We start from the raw sequence: 21,063 nt of genomic DNA on the forward strand, positions 1-21,063 counted from the left end.
TCGACGGTGAGTTTCTGCCCCCCCCTTCCCCTCCCCTCCCTCCTGCCTTCTTCCTCCCCCCCCCCTGCTGCTGCCTGTCCCCGTTCGGCGGCGGCGGCGGCGGCGGTGGAGCAGCAGCAGCAGCAAGAATAACCCGAGGAAGCGGCGAGCAGCGGCGGGGGCGGCGGAGGCAACCCGGCCCGGCCGGCGCAGCATGGCTAAGCACCACCGCACACCGGCGCGCAGCTCGGAGCCGGTCATCGAGGTCAAAAGCAAGGTGAGCCGGCGCCTCCGCCCGGGGAAGCGGGCAGAGCGGGGCGAGCGGCAGGGCGGAGGAGGCTGCGGCAATTCCCCCCTCCCCAGGCGGGGACGAGAGCGCCCGGGCCCAGGCGCGCAGCGGCGGAATGTCGGACCGGCTGGCAGCGGCCGCGCAGCAGGTGCAACCAGGCAGCCGCCGCCGCTGAGCGGGCATTGGGTCTCTCGCCCGGCTCGACCCGGCGCTCTCTTGCTGGGGGGGGGACGGGTCTCGCTTCTAGGGAAGGGGGTGCAGCGCTGCGCCGGGGCGCCGAAGCCCGGCCTAACGGGTGGCGGGCCGGGCTGATTGTTTTATAGACTCGTCCCCAGCGCCGCCACCGTCGCCCCCGCCTCCCCGCCTGTCTTTCGGCGGCCAGATGGGGATTATTTGCTCCGATCTAGAGGGATTTCCGCGCGCTGCTTCTGGGCACAGGCTGCGCGGGGGAAGAGAAATCGCCGGAGTTTTTCTCCTAGGCGGGGGAAAGGAGGGAAACACACACACACACACACACACACACACACACAGAGAGAGAGAGAGAGAGACAGACAGACAGACAGACATAGACACATACACATACACACAGACATAGACACACACACACACACATAGACACATACACACACACACACACACACACACACACGCCGCCGCCGGCGGGTTATGCAATAGTGCGGGGTTTGGAAACGGGGAGGGGGCGGTGTCGGAGCTGATGTCTCGGTGGCCAATGCCCCCCCCCCCCAAGGATGGGGAAGGCGGTGTCCCCAGCTTCGCACCGACCGGCTCTCGAAGCGTGGGTGCTGCTGGCTTGGAATCTGGTGGGACCCCCTCGTAAAAAGGGGGGGGCGTCCTTTGTTGTGCGCCCTCCCCCCCACGCATGAAAAAGAAAGGAAGCGTTGAAGTGATTGCCCCAGAACAGGGTCGGAAAGGGGCATCCCCCCCACCTTGGGCCGATGTGTAACGTGGGATCAGGGTTAGGGTTAGGGGTGCAAGGTCTTAGGGGCAGGGGGGTCCTTCAAACTTGGCAACTTTGAAGGCTTGTGGACTTCAACTCCCAGTTTTTGGGATTCTGGGAGTTGAAGTCCACAAGCCTTCAAAGTTGCCAAGTTTGAAGGACCCCCTGACTTAGGATCTTCATCCTCTCCACTCAAATAGCTCAACCCTGCCAGTTCATGGAAAGGCTTGACTGTGCAAAAATGTGTCCTGGTCCAGGGAAACCGGGCTTCCCCCATCTGGGACCCCCAGAGGTGCAACTGTGACTCAGGTCCTCGCTAACCATTATAGGGTTACCTATATGGGTTGCAGCTAGTGGAAAGCGCATTTCCACATTTCTAGGAAAAGCTGTTGCACTGTGACCTGGTTCACACAACCACCTGCTGGTTTTGCTTGGGTTGATTTTAGCATATTGGATGACCTGAGCGACTGGGGTGGGTGGTTTGACATGTGGTACCAAGCAACGGTGGCTTGTTCAAATGCAGCAAGTTTTAAACAAGCCCCCGTGTCGTCTAATATAGTTTGATATTTGATTCCAAACTGTTTAATGTATGCTGTTCCTAATTGATGGGCTGTTATTATTGATTGTTGTAGCGATTAGAAGTAGCACTGAATAAGGAATCTAGTTTTTGTACGGTGTTAGCCTGGAGGAGCTCAGACTTTGCCTAAAAATCTTGTATGCTCTCAATTATTGTAACAATAATGAGCCATATGTTGCTCTTGGTTCATATTTGTCTTTGGAGAGCGTAAAATTCCTGCAACAAAGCAATCCTGTCGACCTATTTTAAAAGAAATGTCTTCTGTTGTTTGGATCCGATGGAAAACTCCGAGGTTTCTTCAGATGAAAAAAAAAATACAATCTACATAACGAAAGGGACACAAACGTAGCCATAAATAATATAATAAACATACTGTCTATTTCATAATTAGGACAAAATAGCAAGGACTGAATGTGATTGCTTTCAAGAAGATAGTGTATTAGAAGATCAGGCGTATCCAACATTTTGGCTTGCCTGGTCCATATTGGCTGAAGAGGAATTGTTACGGGCCGCATATAAAATATATAATATATAAGTTTATGAATTTGTGTGGGGCTGCATTACTAGCTGTCCAGGGTCTCCCGGGAGCTGCAGGTTGGACATGCCTGTATTAGACAATTTGAAAAGTGTCTGTGCTTTTGAAGAGAATGACCTAGCCAGTTACTGTAACGGGCTTCTCGGAATCTGGGGAAGAGGCTGCTAGTTTGCAAAATATTAAAGGTATACGGAGAATGTGTTTTTATCTGGAACATGAGTTTCCATCTCCCCAGGAAATCAACAAGTGGTTAGCAAGAGGATCAAGAAAATCCCTAACAAACTTAGAGATGAAATGAAAGCTAAAGCAAATATGTCCATTTACTAAGCTTTCTTTTACCTAATACCTTTCCCCCGCTTTGCTAGTTTTAGGCGGTGAGCAGTTGCTGAAGCTTGACAGGTGCCTTCCAGGTGTGTTGGAAATACGACTTTCCAAATTATGAGCACTTGGCTGCAGATTCTCAGAAGATAGTCCTAAAGTAGCCTGAGGGCACTAGCTAAAGCTTCCGTTAAGGGGGGAAAAAAACCCCGTTTCTTTTCCATTTTGGTGATCCTGTTGATTGCTGGGCTAAACGCAGGCTGGAAAGATCAGAAATTCGAGGCATGAATTCACAGTTAGCTGAGATTAAAGTCAAAGGTTTTGAGAGCAGGAAATGAGCTAATTGTAATAACATGCCCAGCCACTGTATCCATCTTTTTTCCCATTTAAGCAGTAAATATAAAAGAGAAGATGCTTTGCCATACATATTTGCTATCTGAGAACAACTTTCATTCTCTTCCTTGAGTACAATCAACTCAAAACTAGCTACATGTCACTATGGGTCGTCCTTGACTTACAACCACAGCCGAGCCCAACATTTCTGTTGCTAAGCGAAATAAACAGATTCACAGGTAAGTGAATCACTGGAGTTGTTGAATTAGTAAGACGGTTGTTAAATGAAACTGACTTCCCCACTGACTTTGCTCGTCAGAAAGTCACGAAGGGTGATCACGTGATTCTGGGACACTGCAACCGTCATAACTATGAGGCAGTTGTCAAGCGGCCGCATGTTGATCCCGTGACCCTGGGGATGCTGCAACGGTTGTAAGTGTGAAAAAGGATCATAAGTCACTTTTTTTCAGTGACGTTGCTACTTCCAGTTGTCACTGAAACAAACTGTTGTAAGTCAAGGACCACCTGTATGGTATTTAGCAGACGCTCCAAATTGTTAAATCAGTTTTGAATAGAAATAGCACTTAGGCTAATATGCCGCTTCCCAGTGCTTTGCTGCACTCTCTAAGCTGTTCACGGAATCAGTCTGTTGCCCTCAACAATCTGGGTCCTCATTTTACCCACCTTGAAAGGATGGAAAGTTGAGTCTACCTTGCTGAATCCTGTGCCAGTCAGAAGTGTTACTTTCCAATATCTTCTTAAGACTGCGACAGACTGTTTTCTTCATTACGTCACACCAAGCCCTGGTTTGTGTTCATTGTAGTTTGTCTCCACACACTGCTTACCAGCCAGCTTCTGCTTACCCTTCCCACTAAACCAGGGGTGTCAAACTGCCGCCCTGCGGGCCGGATGCATCATAGCGAAACTGCGCCCACCCTATTGCTGGCAGTGGCAAAAAAAAGTCGTGACATGTTGCGACACCTGTTTGACACCCCTGCACTAAGCCAAACCCAAACAAGCACATTATGGCTTGGTGTTATGTGTGTGAGCTGTGTGTTTTCCCCAAAGGGTGTCAAAGACAGCTTTCATGTGAGGAGAAAGAATGATGAATCGAAGGAGGCCTGGACCTTCTTCGCTGCTTTGAAAAGTTCTCCCCAAGGCCCCAGGTTTTTTTGCGACTTTGGTTGAGCACCTTTATCGATTTGCCTTTTGTGTGTGTGTCTGATTGTTTTGTCTTCCTGGCAGTTTGAGGCTGAGTTTCGCCGCTTTGCCATGAAGAGGTCCAGCGCAGGTGGTTTCCAGGAATTCTATCAGCTGATCCAGAGGGTGCACCAGATCCCTTGTTCGGATGTCCTCTTGGGATACACAGACATCCATGGAGATCTGCTCCCCATCAACAACGATGACAACTATCACAAGGCTCTGTCGTCTGCCAATCCTCTTCTCCGGATCATCATCCAGAAGAGAGGTAGGACACACCTTGAGAATTAACCCCCTCTCTTCTTTAATGTTTTGCGTTTCCAGGGAGGTGTGCTTTTCCCCCTTCTTTTTATTGAAAGCGTTTTTCAGAGGAAAAGTGCAGGTGACCGCTTCAGGTCCCCGTCAAAGGCTGAGGAAGATTGATAACCATCATTCAGAATAGTAAAACAAATCAATTATTATATACTGAGATCAATATATATCGGTTGCTGGAAGTGTTAATTATGCCTTTAGATTAGAAATATGGAATATAGCAACTGAGGTAGTTAAGCTTCACACAGGATCTGGATTTGTGGATCTATTTAGATGAAAGGTTATTGAGGATTGTTATGACTGACTTAGTTGTACTGAAATGTATTAACTTGAATATAATATGTTACTAGAGGGGAAAGAGAGGGGGATTTTAATGATTTAATCTGAACTTTAGGACTATGACTTTGTTTGTGAACAATTGATTGCCCTGCCACCATGTTGATTCTTAAGCACTTGTTTGTAAAATGAAAAAAACCAATAAAACTTGTTTTAAAAAATAAATAAATACAACAACCAAGTAGGACAAGGTACAGGCTCCAACAGAAAGTTAAGGCTGCAGAAAAAACAATGGCAATTGCCTGCCTTCCATAGAAGACCTGTATAATGCCCAGGTCATAAGAAATTTGCAGATCCCTCAGATTCTGGATATAAACTATTTCAACTCTTCCCCTTGGGATGGCGCTATGGGGCATTACACGCCAAAACAACTACTAGACACTGGGAGTTTTTTTCCCCTTGTCTGCTGAATACCTAACTCTCACATTGGTGTCGAATGTTTAAGTGTATTTACCCATGTAGTATGGCTGTAGTATTATCATTTATCCTTCTATTATCTTCTTTACTCCCCCCTCTTATCGGGATTATTATTAAGATTATAATTATCATTATTCTATTGCTTTGCGTGTGCATGGAGACCACCTGCACTGGGGACAAATTCCTTGTGTGGCTAATCACACTTAGCCAAGTGGAATATTCAATTCCATTCAATTTCAACATTTTGCCTATTCGCAGTCACTAGGCCTGTGGTGGCGAACCTATGGCACACGTGCTACAAATGGCACGCAGAGCCTTCTTTGTGGGCACGCGCGCCGTCGCCCCAGTGCTAGGCCTTCAGCTAGGTTTTATAAAACCTTTTCGCTTTAGGCCTCCGCCGCTGTGTGCAAAAAAAAAAAGGTTCAGTCAATTTCAACTTCTCGCGGGAAAAAAAAAGATCTTGCAAAGTTGGAATTGATTGATTGAACTTTTTAGTCCCACCCAGTCTGCTGCTACCACCGCAGCCGCACCCACCCAATGGGCCACACCCGCCCAATGGGCCACACCCACCCGGCACCCGACGATGCATAAATGGGTTTTAGGCACTCGGTCTCTAAAAGGTTCGCCATCACTGCACTAGGCCATTGGCTGCAGAGAAGGGGAAAAAAATGATTAGGGGACAAGAAACCAGGGACGGGAACCGTAAATGGACATTATCACCTGTGTACTTATTCTTGCCAGCAGTGAGTTTAGGATGCTCCAGATGTTGATGATCCATCCGTTTTAGATCAGTGTTTCTCAAGCTTGGCAACTTTTAAGGCGTGTGGACTTCAACTCCCAGAATTCCCCAGCCAGCCTGGTTGAAAAACACTGTCTTAGGCAGTCCCAGGGTGTATGTGCAATGGTAAGGAATGCTGGGAATTGCAGCTCAGCAATATTTGAATGATGACAGCTTCTTTATCTTTCCCTATTCCAAATGCCTGAATAGGGTTGTGGTGTTAATAATAGATCTTTTAAAGGTCAGAAGAGAGAATAGTGTTCTAAATTAAGAGGCGTTTTTTTTTAAAAAATAAAAATAAATAGTATGGTGCTTTGACAGGAGATGCTGTTTTCCATGGGAGAAAAATCTGCTTTCCAAAACTTAGCCAGCCCATAGAAAAATGTGGGCTGGTCATTTATGACCCTTATAAGGCAATACTATTAGTAACTTAGGACCTTTTAATAATTTCAATCATCAGAGTCTTCTTCCTTCGAATCTGGGCACTGGAGGGGATTCTCCTATTCATCGGAGACACAGTTGACTTTATCTACGAAGTAGCAGCGCCCTCTTGCCATACAGAAGAGAAAATAATTTTTTTATACTTTGAGACAACAGTATAATCCAAAGATGTTTGTGGACTGAAATCCTGACAGTTGAAATAATAGTAACGAGCATCCCATTCCAAACGATACCAGGCTGTTGCCCTTTAAATGTTCCAATACATTGTGAGAAATAAAATCTAGCTAACCATAAGATTACCAGGGTTGTTTAAAGTACAGATCTGAAAATAGTTTTTAAAAAGAGGATCTGGAGTAGGCAACTGTGACAGAACATCAGGCTGAGCAATGGGAACTTGGCAGATGCTGGGAAAAATGGCAGTTATGTTTTGATCTCATCGGTCTGTTGTCATCCAGAAGAAGCAGTAAAGTTTATGAGACAGTTAATGGGATTTATTTGGAATAAATACCAGAGGGGGCCACAGCCAACAACTGGCCAGAAACCAGCTCGTCTTCATATTTCTTTTCTTTCATTCTTCCTGTCTTCTCAGAGCTCCAGGGAGAATGGAAACATTCACTGTCTCTAGCCTCTTGTGTGCGATGGTACACACTGAGCTGAGAGATGATAGGGAGAACAATAGCCACTTGCAGTGGGAGATCCAGGGAGGACATCTTGTCTTGCAAAACCTGGAACTGATGTAACTTGGACCACTTCCTGGAGTAGTAAAAGGCTTCTGCTATACAACCAGGGCTCCCAGGTGAAAAATAAGCTGCTGTACCCAAAACGCAGGGTGATATTTATAACTTGGGATCTGGGTCTGCCAAGGTGCTCCATTTAGGCACGCAAAGCCTAAAGATTCAAAGATTGTATTCAACAGTGCTTTGCTGAGAGGTTTTCCACCCTCTTTCCCTGCTCAAGCAGGCTCGTAAACAGCATGTGAGCTTCAGGGAAGAATTTCCTCCAGAAAACCATGCAGGCAAATCGTAAACGGAAACAGCACTGGTACTTTCATTTTTTCTGCAGTCCTTTAGGATGAAAGAGAGGAAAAATAATGCACTGAGAGATCACAGCTATCTCCTTTAAGGAGATGAATTTGGAAGGATGCTTTGGTGCTCTCTAAGCATGGTTGGGTTTTTTTTGCATGTTTTGCAGATGTTTCATTACCGAACTAAGTAATACCATCAGTGTTAGGCTGCATTGCGTTGCTTCCGTTTGTGAAATCAGGCACCTACCCAGGCATCATGCATATGAATTCCAAATATCCTTTTGCTTATTCCCGGGGTTCCCATTCTTCTATTTTTATTGTAGGTCCCAGATGGTGAATGCCACTGGGTTTCCAGCTTCTTCTATTTTTATTGTAGGTCAGATGGTGAATGCCACTGGGTTTCCAGCTAAGGCTCTTTTCAGAGTTGGCTGATCTGGTTTCTCCCCAAGACATATACAGTTTGTCTCAAAATACTCCTCTTGATCTCAGGTTGATTAATCTGTCCTCTTGCTTAACACTTGGGGAAGAAAAAAAAAAAGAATTGCAAACAGCAGGAGAGTCAAAATGAGGCATAGACAACCTGCCAACCTTCCATCTGTTGGGGGACAATATCGCCAGCGTGCCCTCCAACTTGCCTATTCTTAACAGGGGTAATCTCTGGGTTTCTGTTTCAGTTTTACATCGTGATAATTAACCTGTGGAATTCATTACCTTAGGTCAGTGGTTCTCGACCTGTGGGTCGGGACCCCATTTGGGGTCGAACGACCATTTCACGGGGGTCGCCAAACAACGCAGTCCACCATTTTTTCCCCCTTTTCCTTAGCTGTGCTACTCCCTTTTATTCTATTGGCTTCTGAAAGCCAATAGAATAGACTCTTTTGAATAGAGTCTAATTCTATTGGCTTTCAAAAGCCAATAGGAATTGTCCAGGCTGTCTCTGCCCTGCCGAACCCGCCAAAAGTCCCATTCTGCAAATGGTGCTGCACCAGTTGAGTAGTCCTCGACTTACGACCAGTTGGGGGGTCACGGCATTAAAAAGGTTGAGAATCACTGCCTTAGAGTTTGGGGATGGCCATTGGGGCTGGCCACTGGCTTGGATGGCTTCAAAAGGGCAGATATGATGAACACGCTTGGTTTTGAAGGCTAAGTGTCACCTTGGTCTGGGCGCAGCCTAATTCCGACTCCTGGAATGATGGGGATACAGGTAATCCTCGATTTACGTCCACAACTGTGCCCCAGATTTCTGTTGCTAAGCGAAACATTTGTTAAGTGAGCTTTGCCCCATTTTATGACCTTCATGGCCACAGTTATTAAGGGAGTTACTGCAGTTTAACTTTTTAAGTGAATCAGACACATGACAGCTATGATGTAAGAGAGCCCTTAAACCAAACCTGCCCTTCTGTTGCTTGCATTTTATTTCGCCTTTGGCTTAATACTCAGGACTCAATTCACAAACTGTATGTTACCCGTATCTCAGTGGCTTCTCCATTTAAGAAACATTCCAATCTTATCACAGTACACTGCTTCTTTTGGCTCCACATTATTTCTCTGCGGGGCATTTAGCTCTTTCTTACCATCTGCTTTCTTCTCAAAAACGGCTAGGCTGTAACTTAAGGCAGGCAGAGAGAGAACCATTCAATTCAGATATCGCACTACTAAGTCATATGATGGATAGGCTCCGTTCCCCGTTCCTGTCTCCAAAGTTCTTCATGGGTCAGCGGGCCAACCTTCTCCACTCTGACATCCTTCATATGCATTTGATTACACCTCTCAAAACTAACCATGACCGTGAAGGTTGGACGATGGCCACTGCAGTTCCTCCACCCACCGAGGCGTGGGGAATTTTAAGTGACGGATCCCTGAGGTTTCTGCCTGAAAAGTCAGCTCCTGCGTCCTTCCTTACAAAGGAATCGACGTTTTCCTTTTGCAGGTTCCCATTCCTTTGGAGAGAAGTAAGGTTTAAAAGATATGCACTTGGCCTGGTTGTTACCTTTTGGCAAATTATACTTGGATTACTTACAAGACCGATGACTCTCTCTTCTCCTTTCCCAGCCCTTAACAGAGTAACAGAGTTGGAAGGGTCCTTAGAGGTCATCTAGTCCAATCCCCTGCTCAGGCAGGAAGCCTTATACATTTTCAGACAAATGGTTATCCAATCTCTTCTTAAAAACGTCCAGTGTTGGAGCATTCACAGCTTCTGGAGGCAAGTTGTTCGGCTGATTAATTGTTCTCTCGCTGTCAGGAAATTTCTCCTTAGTTCTAGGTTGCTTCTCTCCTTGATTCGTTTCCATCCGTTGCTTCTTGTCCTGCTTTCAGGGGCTTTGGAGAATAGTTTGACTCCCTCTTCTTTGGGGCAGCCCCTGAGATATTGGAAGACTGCCTTCATGTCCCCCCTCGTCCTTCTCTTCATTAAACTAGACAAACCCAATTCCAGCAAGTGTTCTTTATATGTTTTAGCTTCCAGTCCCTTAATCATTTTTGTGCACCCAATGTTTTTATTTATTTACTTACCATTGGAGCGTGCCAATTCTAAATAATAATTTCAATGCATGTGTGTGTGTGTGTGTGTCTTTTACTCTGCTTAAATGCTAATAGGCAGATTATTTTAGATTAGCAAACACTTAAGTAAGTAATCCTATGGCATTATAGCACAAAGCACTCCTCCCCCACCCCTTTATATTCCCTTGTTCAATTGCCAGCCTAAACGTGTATATTTCTGATGCTTCAGTGAAGGATTTTTCTAATGAATTCTTGCAGGATTCAGGTACATTGGTTGCCTTCTTTGTCTGGGGCACTGGCTGTGGTGATGCTTAAGAGCTGTGGCCCTTTGTGTTCTGTAGCCAGGATCTACAGAATAATGCCTGCAAGGCATAACTCAAAGTGTGATTAAAACTGAATTATTCATACCACTTTGCAATCCTCCCAGGGTAGTGCTCTGTAATCCTAGAAGCAAATGTCACTCAGAAGTAGGGTGAGAGGAAGGATGCAACCCTTCTGGGCAGGAGAAAAATATTGGATTTCTCTTCTAGTGCTTGCAAGCTTTAAGACCGGTGGACTTCAACTCCCAGAATTCCCCTGGTTGCCCATAGTATTGTCAGTATTCCAGTGGGTAACTATAAAAGTACCCCATTATCAAAACTCAAGTTTTTCTTAATCCCCACCCCAATCAGGCAGGTTTCCACAAAGAGAATAACTCGTATTCTGACACTCTGTTAGGTAACATAGCTAAGAGGGTTATCCTTGGGTGATTAAGCCATGTGGTCTGGTGCTGTCCCTTGCTTAGAGAAACTCAAAAATGACACAGCTGGCTAATGTTTCTCCTTGCCAGCCAGGCACCACCTTGGCCTTCAGATACTGTACATCCCAAAATGCTAAATCATTTGTGCATCACTAAATCACCCAGCACTTTCAAAGTATCCAACGTTGGGAGATAGTCAGAGCTGTGAAAAGAGTGATCGCTTAGTGATCTGAAGGCACAAATGATTTCAAAAGAGTGCATCAAGAGAGGGAAACCCAGAATTTATCACCTAATAGGGAGAGATAGGCAACTTTGTTCGTAAATGGGTAACACAGGTATATTTGTGTACAAATATACGTGCACACATGTATAGACGCCACATGGAGAGGTGGCATGTGGCTGGAAAGCCATACATTTGGGATCTATGTTTTTAAAAAAGTGACATAAAAAGTCATTACAGATAGTCCTTTACTTACAACTATAATGGAACCTGCCCACATAAATTGTGACGGCCATAAAATGGGTCACCCATGTGACCGGCTCAATTTTATGATTTTTTATTTTGTATTGAAGTGGTCGTTGAGTAAATTAGCCACTCCGATGTCCCTTCCAACTTTGTTATTCAAATACGATGGTTATTAAACCAATGGTTCAGTTTTCAGCAAAAAAAGAATCATTAAAAAAAAAAAGCCACGTGACTGTGGATTGCAGCAAATACTGGTAAATTTGAGCCAGTTACTGAGTTCCATAAAATGGGAGCCATCAGAACTTTGGAACTGGGTCATAAGTATCCAGGGATGCCCATTGTAACACTAGCAGTTGTAAGATGATGATGATGATGATGATGATGATGATGATGATGATGATGATGATAATAATAATAATAATTAAAAAAGCTGGAAGGGACCTTGGAGGTCTTCTAGTCCAACCCCCTGCTCAGGCAGGAAACCCTACACCATTATGGACAAATGGCTGTCCAGTCTCTTCTTAAAAACCTCCAGTGTTGGAGCCTTCGCTGCTTCTGGAGGCAGGTTGTTCAACCTGCCTCCAAGTCAAGCAGTCAAGGACCACCTGTATCATTTTACTGTAGTTCAGAATAGGGAAAAAGCCAACAAGGAGCCCAGCAAACCCAGAGGTGAAGCTGAAGGATTCTGTAGCTGGAGAAGACAACTTGCCCATCTGACCTCTACTTGCCATTCTTTCCTTGCAGCAGAAGCCAACGCTAGCGTCTTTGCCTCCAACTCGCTGCAGCGGAAGAAAAAGGGACTGCTGAGGCCAGCGCACCAACGGGCCAAGCCACACCTGCTGATCGGCATGCCCCAGGACTTCCGCCAGATCTCCTCCATCATTGACGTGGACATCTTGCCTGAGACCCATCGGCGAGTGCGGCTCCATAAACACGGCTCCAACAAGCCCCTGGGGTTTTACATCCGGGACGGGGTCAGTGTGCGAGTAGCTCACCATGGGGTGGAGAAGGTGCCCGGCATCTTCATCTCCCGTTTGGTCAAGGGAGGCTTGGCCGAGAGCACCGGACTGCTGGCCGTGAACGATGAGATCCTCGAAGTCAACGGCATTGACGTGGCGGGCAAATCGCTGGACCAGGTGACTGACATGATGGTGGCCAACAGCCACAATCTCATCATCACCGTCAAGCCGGCCAATCAGCGCAATAACGTGATCCGCAGCAGCAAGGCTTCGGGGAGTTCTGGCATGTCCACAGACAGCACCTCCAGCCAGCAGACGCCCAGTCCGGCTTCCCAATATCTGAGCAATTGTAGCACAGCTGAGGGGGAAAGTGATGAAGAGGGAGACCTGGTCATTGAGAGTGACTTGCCTGCCAGCTGCCCCAATGGGGGTCTTCTTGACAGCCTCCAGCACAGCCTCTCGCTCTATAGCTCCCAGGGCTCCCTGCCCTCGCTGAACAGTCACAGTGGCAGCGGGAGCCCCATGCGTGGCAGCCGAGCGGGCAGCCTCCAAGAGGATGGCACCATGATCACGCTATAGCCGTTGGTGCCATCGTCCCTCCTTCCCGTTCTACTTGAAAAAAAACATTGTTTCTGAGGTCAGTGGGGAAGGGCCCCGTCCTTGACCATCGGAGGTCAAGTCTAGAGATCGGAACCAAGGTTCCCCCTCGCTGACCCGGACTTGCACACCACCTTCATGCTCCAATGGTGCTTCTTGCAACCAAGGGGACAGTGGCAGTTGGAAGGAGAAGGACCAATCCAGCTGCCCCGGAGGCTTTCCTTTCCGTGTCCAGAGAGGTCAAGGGTTGGGCCTCCTGTTACTTTCCCCCTTTCCTCTTCGGCTTCTTACCTGGATTCCAGGCAGTGGGCTGGCCTCATTCGTCCCCTAGCTCTGCCTCCACCAATTTCTCATGAAGTGTTTGATTTTAGGTGTTTTTATGATGACACGTATCACAGTTAATATATTGCAACAGACTATTAAACCATGGCTTTTTTTTTTTAAAGTAGTGCTCCTTCACATTTTTTTTTTTGGGAAAGAAACCTGCAGGAGATGACAGCAAAGGAAACCATCCTGACAGAGAGAGAAGCTGGTCTGCCTGTCTGGGGGAGGGGCACCTCTGTCCATTTGAAGGGGTGGCTTGGCAAATTTGGCGGAGGGGAAACCCCCCACCACCACGCCCCTTCCTCAGTCTCTATGGCAGACAGATTGGGGGGAAAGCCCCCCCCCCAATTAGCCCAAAAAACACTCCCAGGGCTTTCCGCAAGCGAGCAAAGAAATCTGCCTGAGATAATACAGATTAAGTGGCTTATGCCAGGACCACATTGATGAAAATCCCAAAATGGTCTAATTTTCTCCCGTGATGCTACGAAATGCCTGCTGGTAGGAATTGGGTATATGTTGGAAGGGCAGTAGACAAAGGGAAAATGTTTTCATTTTTTAGAGGGGAGCCACTGTGGTCTGCAGTAAACAGGGAACCTTCAAGCACTTTAAAGACTGACCTTGTAGGTCAGCCACCTGCCTGGCTACAGGTTGTCCTCGACTTACAACAGTTCATTTAAGGACCGTTCCAAGTTACGACAGCCCTGTGAAAAAAAGCGACCTACGACCATTTTTCACTCTGACAATACCTGCAGCAGCCCTGTAGTCACGCAATCCAAATTCAGACGCTTGGCAACTGGTTCATATTTAGGACGGTTGCAGTGTCCAGGGGTCGCGTGACTTCCTTTTGCAACCTTCTGACAAGTAAAGCCAATGGGGAAGCCAGATGCACGCAACAGTCATATTATTAAATTAACAGCTGCAGTGGTTCTCTTAACAATTGTGGCAGGAAAGGTGGCAAAATGGGGCAAAAAGCACTTCATAAATCTTTCACTTAGCAACGGAAATTTTGGGCTTGATTGTGGTCATACGTTGAGGACTACCTGTATAGAAGTGTGGTTCCGTCTGTCTGGAAGGCAGCAGGTTTGCAAATTATCTCATTTCTCATTAAGGCAACAGGTCCTGATGTCCACATGGTGTTCTTGATGTACACAGGGGTCTTTGGGAGGTTAAAGTCACCGTATCCTGCTAAACATCCCTCTACTGTCTTTTCGTTAGTGATTAGGGAATGGGGGCTACACACTTAACTTAAATCTTCTTCAGCTAAACAAAAGAGAACGAAAGGGGAGAAAAAAAAAACCTGAAGGAGAGACATAACTGATTCTTTTAAGCCAAAACTATTGATTGCAGCAAGTCAGGGCTGCTTCTCTCCTACAGCCAGGCTAACAGCCTTCGAATGACAGGTGGAAACTTCATTTACTTTTTAAATTACAAAGACCCAGATTATTCTTGTTCACTTTAAAGCTCAACCAGCAAAGAGACGCAACCTGTAAGTTTTAGATACCTGGTCTTTTGAGTCATTCAGACCTAACTGAAGTGTGTCTATATCTGTTTGTTGTCTGTCTGTCTGTCTGTCTGTCTGTCTGTCTGTCTGTCTGTCTGTCTGTCTATCTATCTATCTATCTATCTATAATATCTATCTATCTATCTATCTATCTATCTATCTATCTATCTATCTATCTATCTATCTATCTATCTATCTATCTATCATCTATCTATCTATCTGTCAATCCTATCTATCTATCTATCTATCTATCTATCTATCTATCTATCTATCTATCTATCTATCTATCTATCTATCTGTCAATCCTATCTATCTGTCAATCCCATCTATCTATCTATCTATCTATCTATCTATCTATCTATCTATCTATCTATCTATCTATCTATCTATCATCCATCCAAACTATCAATTATCCCCAGCATCAATTGAGCAGCGCTCCAGAAAAAAACTATTTAGCAGCCGGGATATAACAGTAATGAATGTTTGCAAAATAGCATTCCATATAAATGCCTCATTTAGTGCCAAGCTTACTGACCATTGGTTTTCAGCTGCCCAAGAAAAAAAAATTCAATCGCCTGAAATCTTAAATTGTTCTGACTGCCCCCTTGGAAGACTGAAGTTCTCTTATTCTGCTGCTGGGCCCAAGTCCATCACAACTCAGTGGCGGTGTCTGCAAAGACGGTGGGGGTTGTGTCCCAGGCTTTTGGTTTGGGGCTGCAAGTTGCACCTCTTTGATCTGTAGAGACAGGGACTCTGTGCTGTTTTGATGACTCTTCTGTCTTAGCAATATACAGGTAGGGGCTTTGCTGAGAATGGCAAAGAGATCTAGATGGAATACGACAGCATTTCTTAAAAATAGTTCTCAACTTGCGACCAAAGTCAGGGCACTAAAAAAAGTAACTTACAGTGGATCCTCACACAACTATTGCAGCATTCCCCACTGCGATGAGTAACAGTTAGCTTAATTGGTGCCAGACTTGCCAAGGGCACTAACCTCAGAGTAAACACTTGGCTTGTTTTAAGGTCCTCGATTTGCAGTGAACCTTCTTCTAACATTTATGGGGTCCATCAGCAGATGGCAGCACAGACCAGGTCAACAAAGCTCAGAAATTAAATCTGACAGAGGTTGAGGAATCCTGCAACTTCCTTCCACCAGTTCTCCTTCAAGTTGCACATGAAGGTTTTTTTCTTTGGAAAGCTTAGAAAAATCACCCTAATGGAGATTTGCAGGACCATTATTCAGATTCAAGGGAATTGGTTGATGCTTTAAAAAACAAACAAACAAACAAAAAAGACCGATGCTATTAACATTGAAGAATCCTTTAGAATATTAGGAAGGCCCTCACAACTTCCAACTCACGAGCTTGCTTACAAAATGTGCTTTATTTGTTTTAAACTGTACAATCATCTAAGTTAAAAATGCACATGCTCCTCCAAGCTTGCAAAGCTGCTGAGAATGTGTACTTTTTCCTCTTTTAAGAAAACGATCTTTCCTCTTTTGCCTGAAAAATAAAACATTCTTAAGAAGGTTTATTTGGGAAACGGCTCTTTCTCGGCCCACCAAAAGTTCTTGGATCCCAGCTTTCATCATCCCAGGTCCAGACTGTTACTACCTGCAGGGTTTCCCGTGCCTGACCAAGAAACACAGATTTGCTTCCTTGTGCTGAAAAGAAACAGGACTTGCAGCGAGAATGGACAACACAACAAGACAAAACCTACATTGCGGGAACTACTGTGTGAGGAAACAAAGTCACCTGCGACTTGAGTGCAAAAGGCTGGAGAGGCCAAAGACAAGGTGGCCTCTGTGCTTAGGAGTCCAACTTGATGAAGACTTTGGGTCTGGAGAAGATCTTGAGAGCCTCTTCAATCTGTGACAGCTTCTTCTCTAAAGAAACTCGACGGGTTTGAACACTCAAAGTATCGATTCTCACCGGAAGCAACAGGAGCTCCTTCAAGAGTTTCTCTTGGGCTACAGATGGGGAGGGAAAGGAGCACCATCAGTGGGCAATTCTAACAGCCTGCCTTCTTCAGTGACTCCAGTGGACCCATAAACGTGTCACCCCAAGCCATAATGTGGTTTATTTGGTTTTAGTGTACTTGGTTGTGTGAACTCAGCCGTTTGGATTTGTGAGCCAGGTTTTATGGTTTGCTCTGTTATACTATATACAACTAGTGATACGGGGTAGTCAACGAGCCACGATTACATGAATCACGGCTCAGCACAATGCGCGATGCCCATCCCTGGGTTGCATGTGCTTATCAGATAACATCAGGATTCTGAAAAATCTGGTTTGCTGCGAACATGCTCCTTAAACCTTAGGGTAAACCCACCCTCTATTTAAATTCCAAGAGATTAAAAACTCAATAGGGCAAGAAAGAGGAAAATGGAACACCTGAAACCTGAGCCTAACCTTAGCATAACCCTTAGCTCTTTCCTTATCCTGATTTTGTGTGTGTGTGTGTGTGTGTATGAAGTCTATAAGAAGCAGTTTGAGAGGGTTTCACCTCCACCCTTCTTACTCTCTTTGAGATTCTTGAGGGTTTCCAGGCGCTGGTTCTCCGGCATCATGGCGTGCCCAGGTGGGGTGTCAGGATCAGGTGTGTTACGCAGGCGTTCCTCAGCTTCTTTGCGCCAGTGGTCCTTCCGCTCAATCAGGCTACATAGAGCAGAAAGAGGAACTCAAAAGAATGGCAAAGTGGAGACAGGACAGGACAGACGGGAGGGAGGAAGGAAGGAAGGAAGGAAGGAAAGGAAAGGAAAGGAAAGGAAAGGAAAGGAAAGGAAAGGAAAGGGAAAAGGAAAGGAAAGGAAAGGGAAGGGAAGGAAGGAAGGCAGGCAGGCCTTTTCCAGGTCTGGTTTCTTACAAAAAAAATAAATCAAGAGGCAAAATGCTTTCTCTTTTTGGCATGGTCACCAACCCAGCCTTATAGCAATGGAACTCAGAGGAGGCGATAGCTACAGGAAAACGCTTGGTCTGTTCTGAAGCACCTTTTTGAAACTGGATCCAAAAGTACAGATTTTAGTTCCTAGCACTGACAGCAAAGTAGACTGTAAAACCAATCTCACCTTCCTTTGTTTGTCAATACATGTTTCCAGACCTTATGGTTCCAAAGCTGAATTTGACAAGCTCTGAGCCACTGAAGTACCGGAGACGAGCGGCTTCTGAAGGCAACTGCTTGCCCTCTGCCAACGGACAGCACAGCCGTTCCCTACCTGCCACTCTCTCTAGACAGGTTGGCCTGGAGCCCATATCACCTCAGGCAGCCCAGAGAGCTTACTAGCGCGGCACGTGGCCTTTCTGCTTCGTGTTGTACTCTTCCAGATCTTTTTGCTTCTGCTCCAGGACTTTGTTGATTGACTGCAGGGAGCGTGAGCGTTGTAACGAGGCACGTTTCGCATTTTGGGCATTGTGACTGACAAAATCCACGTTACTGCTATTCTCTGGGACCTGGAATGGAATATATATATATACATATCTTCAGTGGAACAACATGTCTCCAGAAGTTATGAATGTTCCAACACTGGAAGTTTTTAAGAAGAGACTGGACAGCCGTTTGTCTGAAATGGTATAGGGCAGGGGTAGGGAACCGTGGCTCTTTTACGACTCGCAGACTTCAACTCCCAGAATTCCTGAGCCAGCCACGCTGAGGGGAAAGGGAGAGGTTTCCAAGCTGGGCCATGCTGGCTCAGGAATTCTGGGAGTTGAAGTCCGAGAGTCATAAAAGAGCCAAGGTTGCCTACCCCTGGTATAGGGTTTCCTGCATTAGCAGGGAGTTTGACTAGATGTCAAGATCCCTTCCAACTTTATTATTATTATTATTAATACACACACACACACACACCTTGCCATTCCCGTTCTGAGCTGGGGCAGCTCCTGTATCCATTTCACCCGACCGGAAAGGGTTCGGAGAGGGCGACCGACGTGGACGGATTCCTGTGCCACAGCGAGACTATGCTCTCAAGTAGTTTTGAGCGTCGGGATGTGGGGGGCTGGGACTCTCCTGTGAAACCCACAAAGAGAAGGAACAGCTACTTGAAAAAAAGATGGGGGGAAAAAAGTACTGCATATCCTTATCTAACCAGAAAAATATATTATATAAACAAATATCTCAGATGAGCAGATCTCTATCCAATAATTGAATCGACCCTACATTTAATATATATAAAAGTGAAAGAAAGAAAAAAACTATCTGCGGACCCATTTCATAAAGCAAGGAGAATTTATCTGGGGTTTTTTTTGTTTTTTGTTTTATTTTTAGTATCCAGCCAGGATAGATTTTTTTTTCTATGTTTAATGTTTGAGTCATTTTCTTTCTCTTCTATTCCTTATTTGTACATATTCTTTTTGTTGTTGTTGTTGTTACAGTTGGGCATAGGTTTTTTTTTCTGTTTCTGTTTTGTATTTTACTCCCATGGATACAATATAATATATATGTGTTTTAAAAAGAGGGGAGGGGGGGAGCACTGCATGATCAGAAAAAGTTCCAGATTAATACTAGATCAAGCATCAAGGGGTAAACAATACTATAATCGAGGAACTACCAAGTTAGGCAAACAAGCTAACAGCAAACCTAACCAAGGAACTACCAAACCACTGCCTAGAATACAAATTGAGAGCAAATCCCACTTTCTTCTAGCACTGATGCTGTTACCTAGTTGGATAATGAAACGTCTGCAAGGAAACACCCAAGTTCAGAGAGCACCAAAGACCCTACAGTTGCAAAATTCTTAACCCAAGCAACCAATTCTCTTGCCAAGAATTCTGGGAGTTAAAGGGCCCATATCTGGAATGCTTGCTTTGGTGCAGAAACACTACTTTAACTGATATGCTAGACTGTTTCTCTACTGCAGAGGTCTTCAAACATGGCCCTTTTGTGACTTGTGGACTTCAACTCCCAGAATCCCTCAAGTCATAAAAGGGCCACATTTGAAGACCCCCTGCTCTACTGCATTAATTAAGGGAAGTAAGTAATAATACCTGCAATTTTGCTTTGACTTTGGATTCCACGTTTTCATACTTCTGGGACTTCCACAGGGCTTTCACGGGCTTGGGTTGACTCAGCTGCCGGGCTTGTTCTTTCTCTCGGCACTTCCTCTGGATCTCTCTCATTCGCCTCAGATTCTCCTTCTCGTGGTCTTTGTGATCCCTGCCTGCACCCGAAAGGAAAAAGAAGGCTTCTTGGGAGGTCCACTGAAAACACCCTGGCCGAAACTGCCCCACGGAGCAGAAGGTAGAACAGGCCTAAGGAGCTAGACCAGTGGTTCTCAACCTTTTTAATGCCGCGACCCCCCAACCGGTCGTAATCGAGGACTACTCAACCAGTCGTAAGTCGAGGACTACTCAACTGGTGCAGCACCGTTTGCAGACTGGGACTTTTGGCGGGCTCAGCAGGGCAGAGACAGCCTGGACAATTCCTATTGGCTTTGGAAAACCAATAGAATTAGACTCTATTCAAGAGAGTCTATTCTATTGGCTTTCAAAAGCCAACAGAATAAAAGGGAGTAGCACAGCTAAGGAAAAGGGGGGAAAAAATGGCGGACTGCGTTGTTTGGCGACCCCCGTGAAATGATCGTTCGATCCCAAATGGGGTCCCGACCCACAGGCTGAGAACCACTGAGCTAGACAAAACTCTACCAACATCTGTGGGATTTGGCTACCCACAGCCAGCTGCTCCACTTACGTTTGGGCCTCAGTTCCTCAAAGAAGGAGAGCTCATCTAGCTTCAGGAGAACTCCTACGGTGCCGTTTTGCCCCTTCTCCAAGATGTCCCTGGCGTTGGGCTTAATTCGTGGAGGAGGCTGCGGACAGCGAGCACTGTAGCACCCAGGGTAGAGGCTGAACTCTGGGGGGATGGGGCCAGGAAGCAAATCCAATTTCAGAGCGTTCCCTTCTAGCCTTCCTCGTGCTAAAGATAGAAAAAGGGAAAAAAAAAATCAGGAAAGGGTCTGTCGCTTAGGAGCAGAACCAGTGGAGCTTTGGCTGCAGAAAACTCTCCAGATCCTCAAGGACAGCGAGGCAGAAGCAGGGAGCAGGAAAGAGAAATCAATTGCACGGTAAAGATGGCCATGCAGATGTTTACCCAGATTGGGTTTTAGGGAAGTTCAGCAATTTGAAAGTTATCCTTTTGGAGAAACCATTGGAGATCTCTCTCCCTTTCGTCGTGGGTGTAGGATGCAGATGGAGGACATGTTTATTGTCCAGGCTGGTGAACAGACACCAGCAGATACTGACCTGACAGTGGGCGCCTGTAATAATCCGGACATAGGGTAGGATCTGGAGGAATGGGACCTGTGATCCTGGAGGGACCTTCCGACATCTCAACCTTGCTTCATAGATTCTGACCAGGAATGGCAAAATCTCATCTTTGGGGGGGGGACCTGTTGCAAACAAGAACCGAGTTTGCTATGGAACCATGGATAAAGTGTGAGGGGCTATCTGGAAGGAAAGGAGTTGGAAGGAAGAAGTTTAAAAGAAAAAAA

At 45.9% G+C, this 21,063-nt stretch overlaps 2 protein-coding genes across 3 annotated transcripts; one reads left to right on the forward strand and one right to left on the reverse strand.

The window, feature by feature from the left end:
• Nucleotides 1–59: 59 nt before the first annotated feature.
• PARD6A (par-6 family cell polarity regulator alpha) lies at nucleotides 60–14,085 on the forward strand. 2 transcript variants are annotated; one of them, XM_039327453.1, is made up of 3 exons: nucleotides 60–256; nucleotides 4,235–4,457; nucleotides 11,946–14,085. In XM_039327453.1, exons 1-3 carry the CDS (start codon nucleotides 194–196, stop codon nucleotides 12,737–12,739), a joined length of 1,080 nt encoding a protein of 359 aa, XP_039183387.1. In that variant the 5' UTR covers nucleotides 60–193; the 3' UTR covers nucleotides 12,740–14,085. The 2 variants fall into 2 exon arrangements, with proteins under 2 accessions (XP_039183387.1, XP_039183388.1); XM_039327454.1 differs by having other exon boundaries at nucleotides 11,949–14,085.
• Nucleotides 14,086–15,946: 1,861 nt separating this feature from the next.
• Nucleotides 15,947–20,976, reverse strand: ENKD1 (enkurin domain containing 1). Its single transcript, XM_039327452.1, is given in 7 exon segments — nucleotides 15,947–16,551; nucleotides 17,103–17,239; nucleotides 17,862–18,031; nucleotides 18,426–18,584; nucleotides 19,562–19,734; nucleotides 20,265–20,489; nucleotides 20,816–20,976. Coding segments are annotated over 7 exon segments (1,110 nt in total). The 5' UTR covers nucleotides 20,901–20,976; the 3' UTR covers nucleotides 15,947–16,390.
• Between the last annotated feature and the right edge of the window lie 87 nt (nucleotides 20,977–21,063).

This window comes from Crotalus tigris, unplaced genomic scaffold (genome assembly GCF_016545835.1).
Source record: "Crotalus tigris isolate CLP2741 ecotype Arizona unplaced genomic scaffold, ASM1654583v1 scf7180000024362.2655971311:6658466, whole genome shotgun sequence".
NCBI classification, from domain to species: Eukaryota; Metazoa; Chordata; class Lepidosauria; order Squamata; family Viperidae; genus Crotalus; species Crotalus tigris.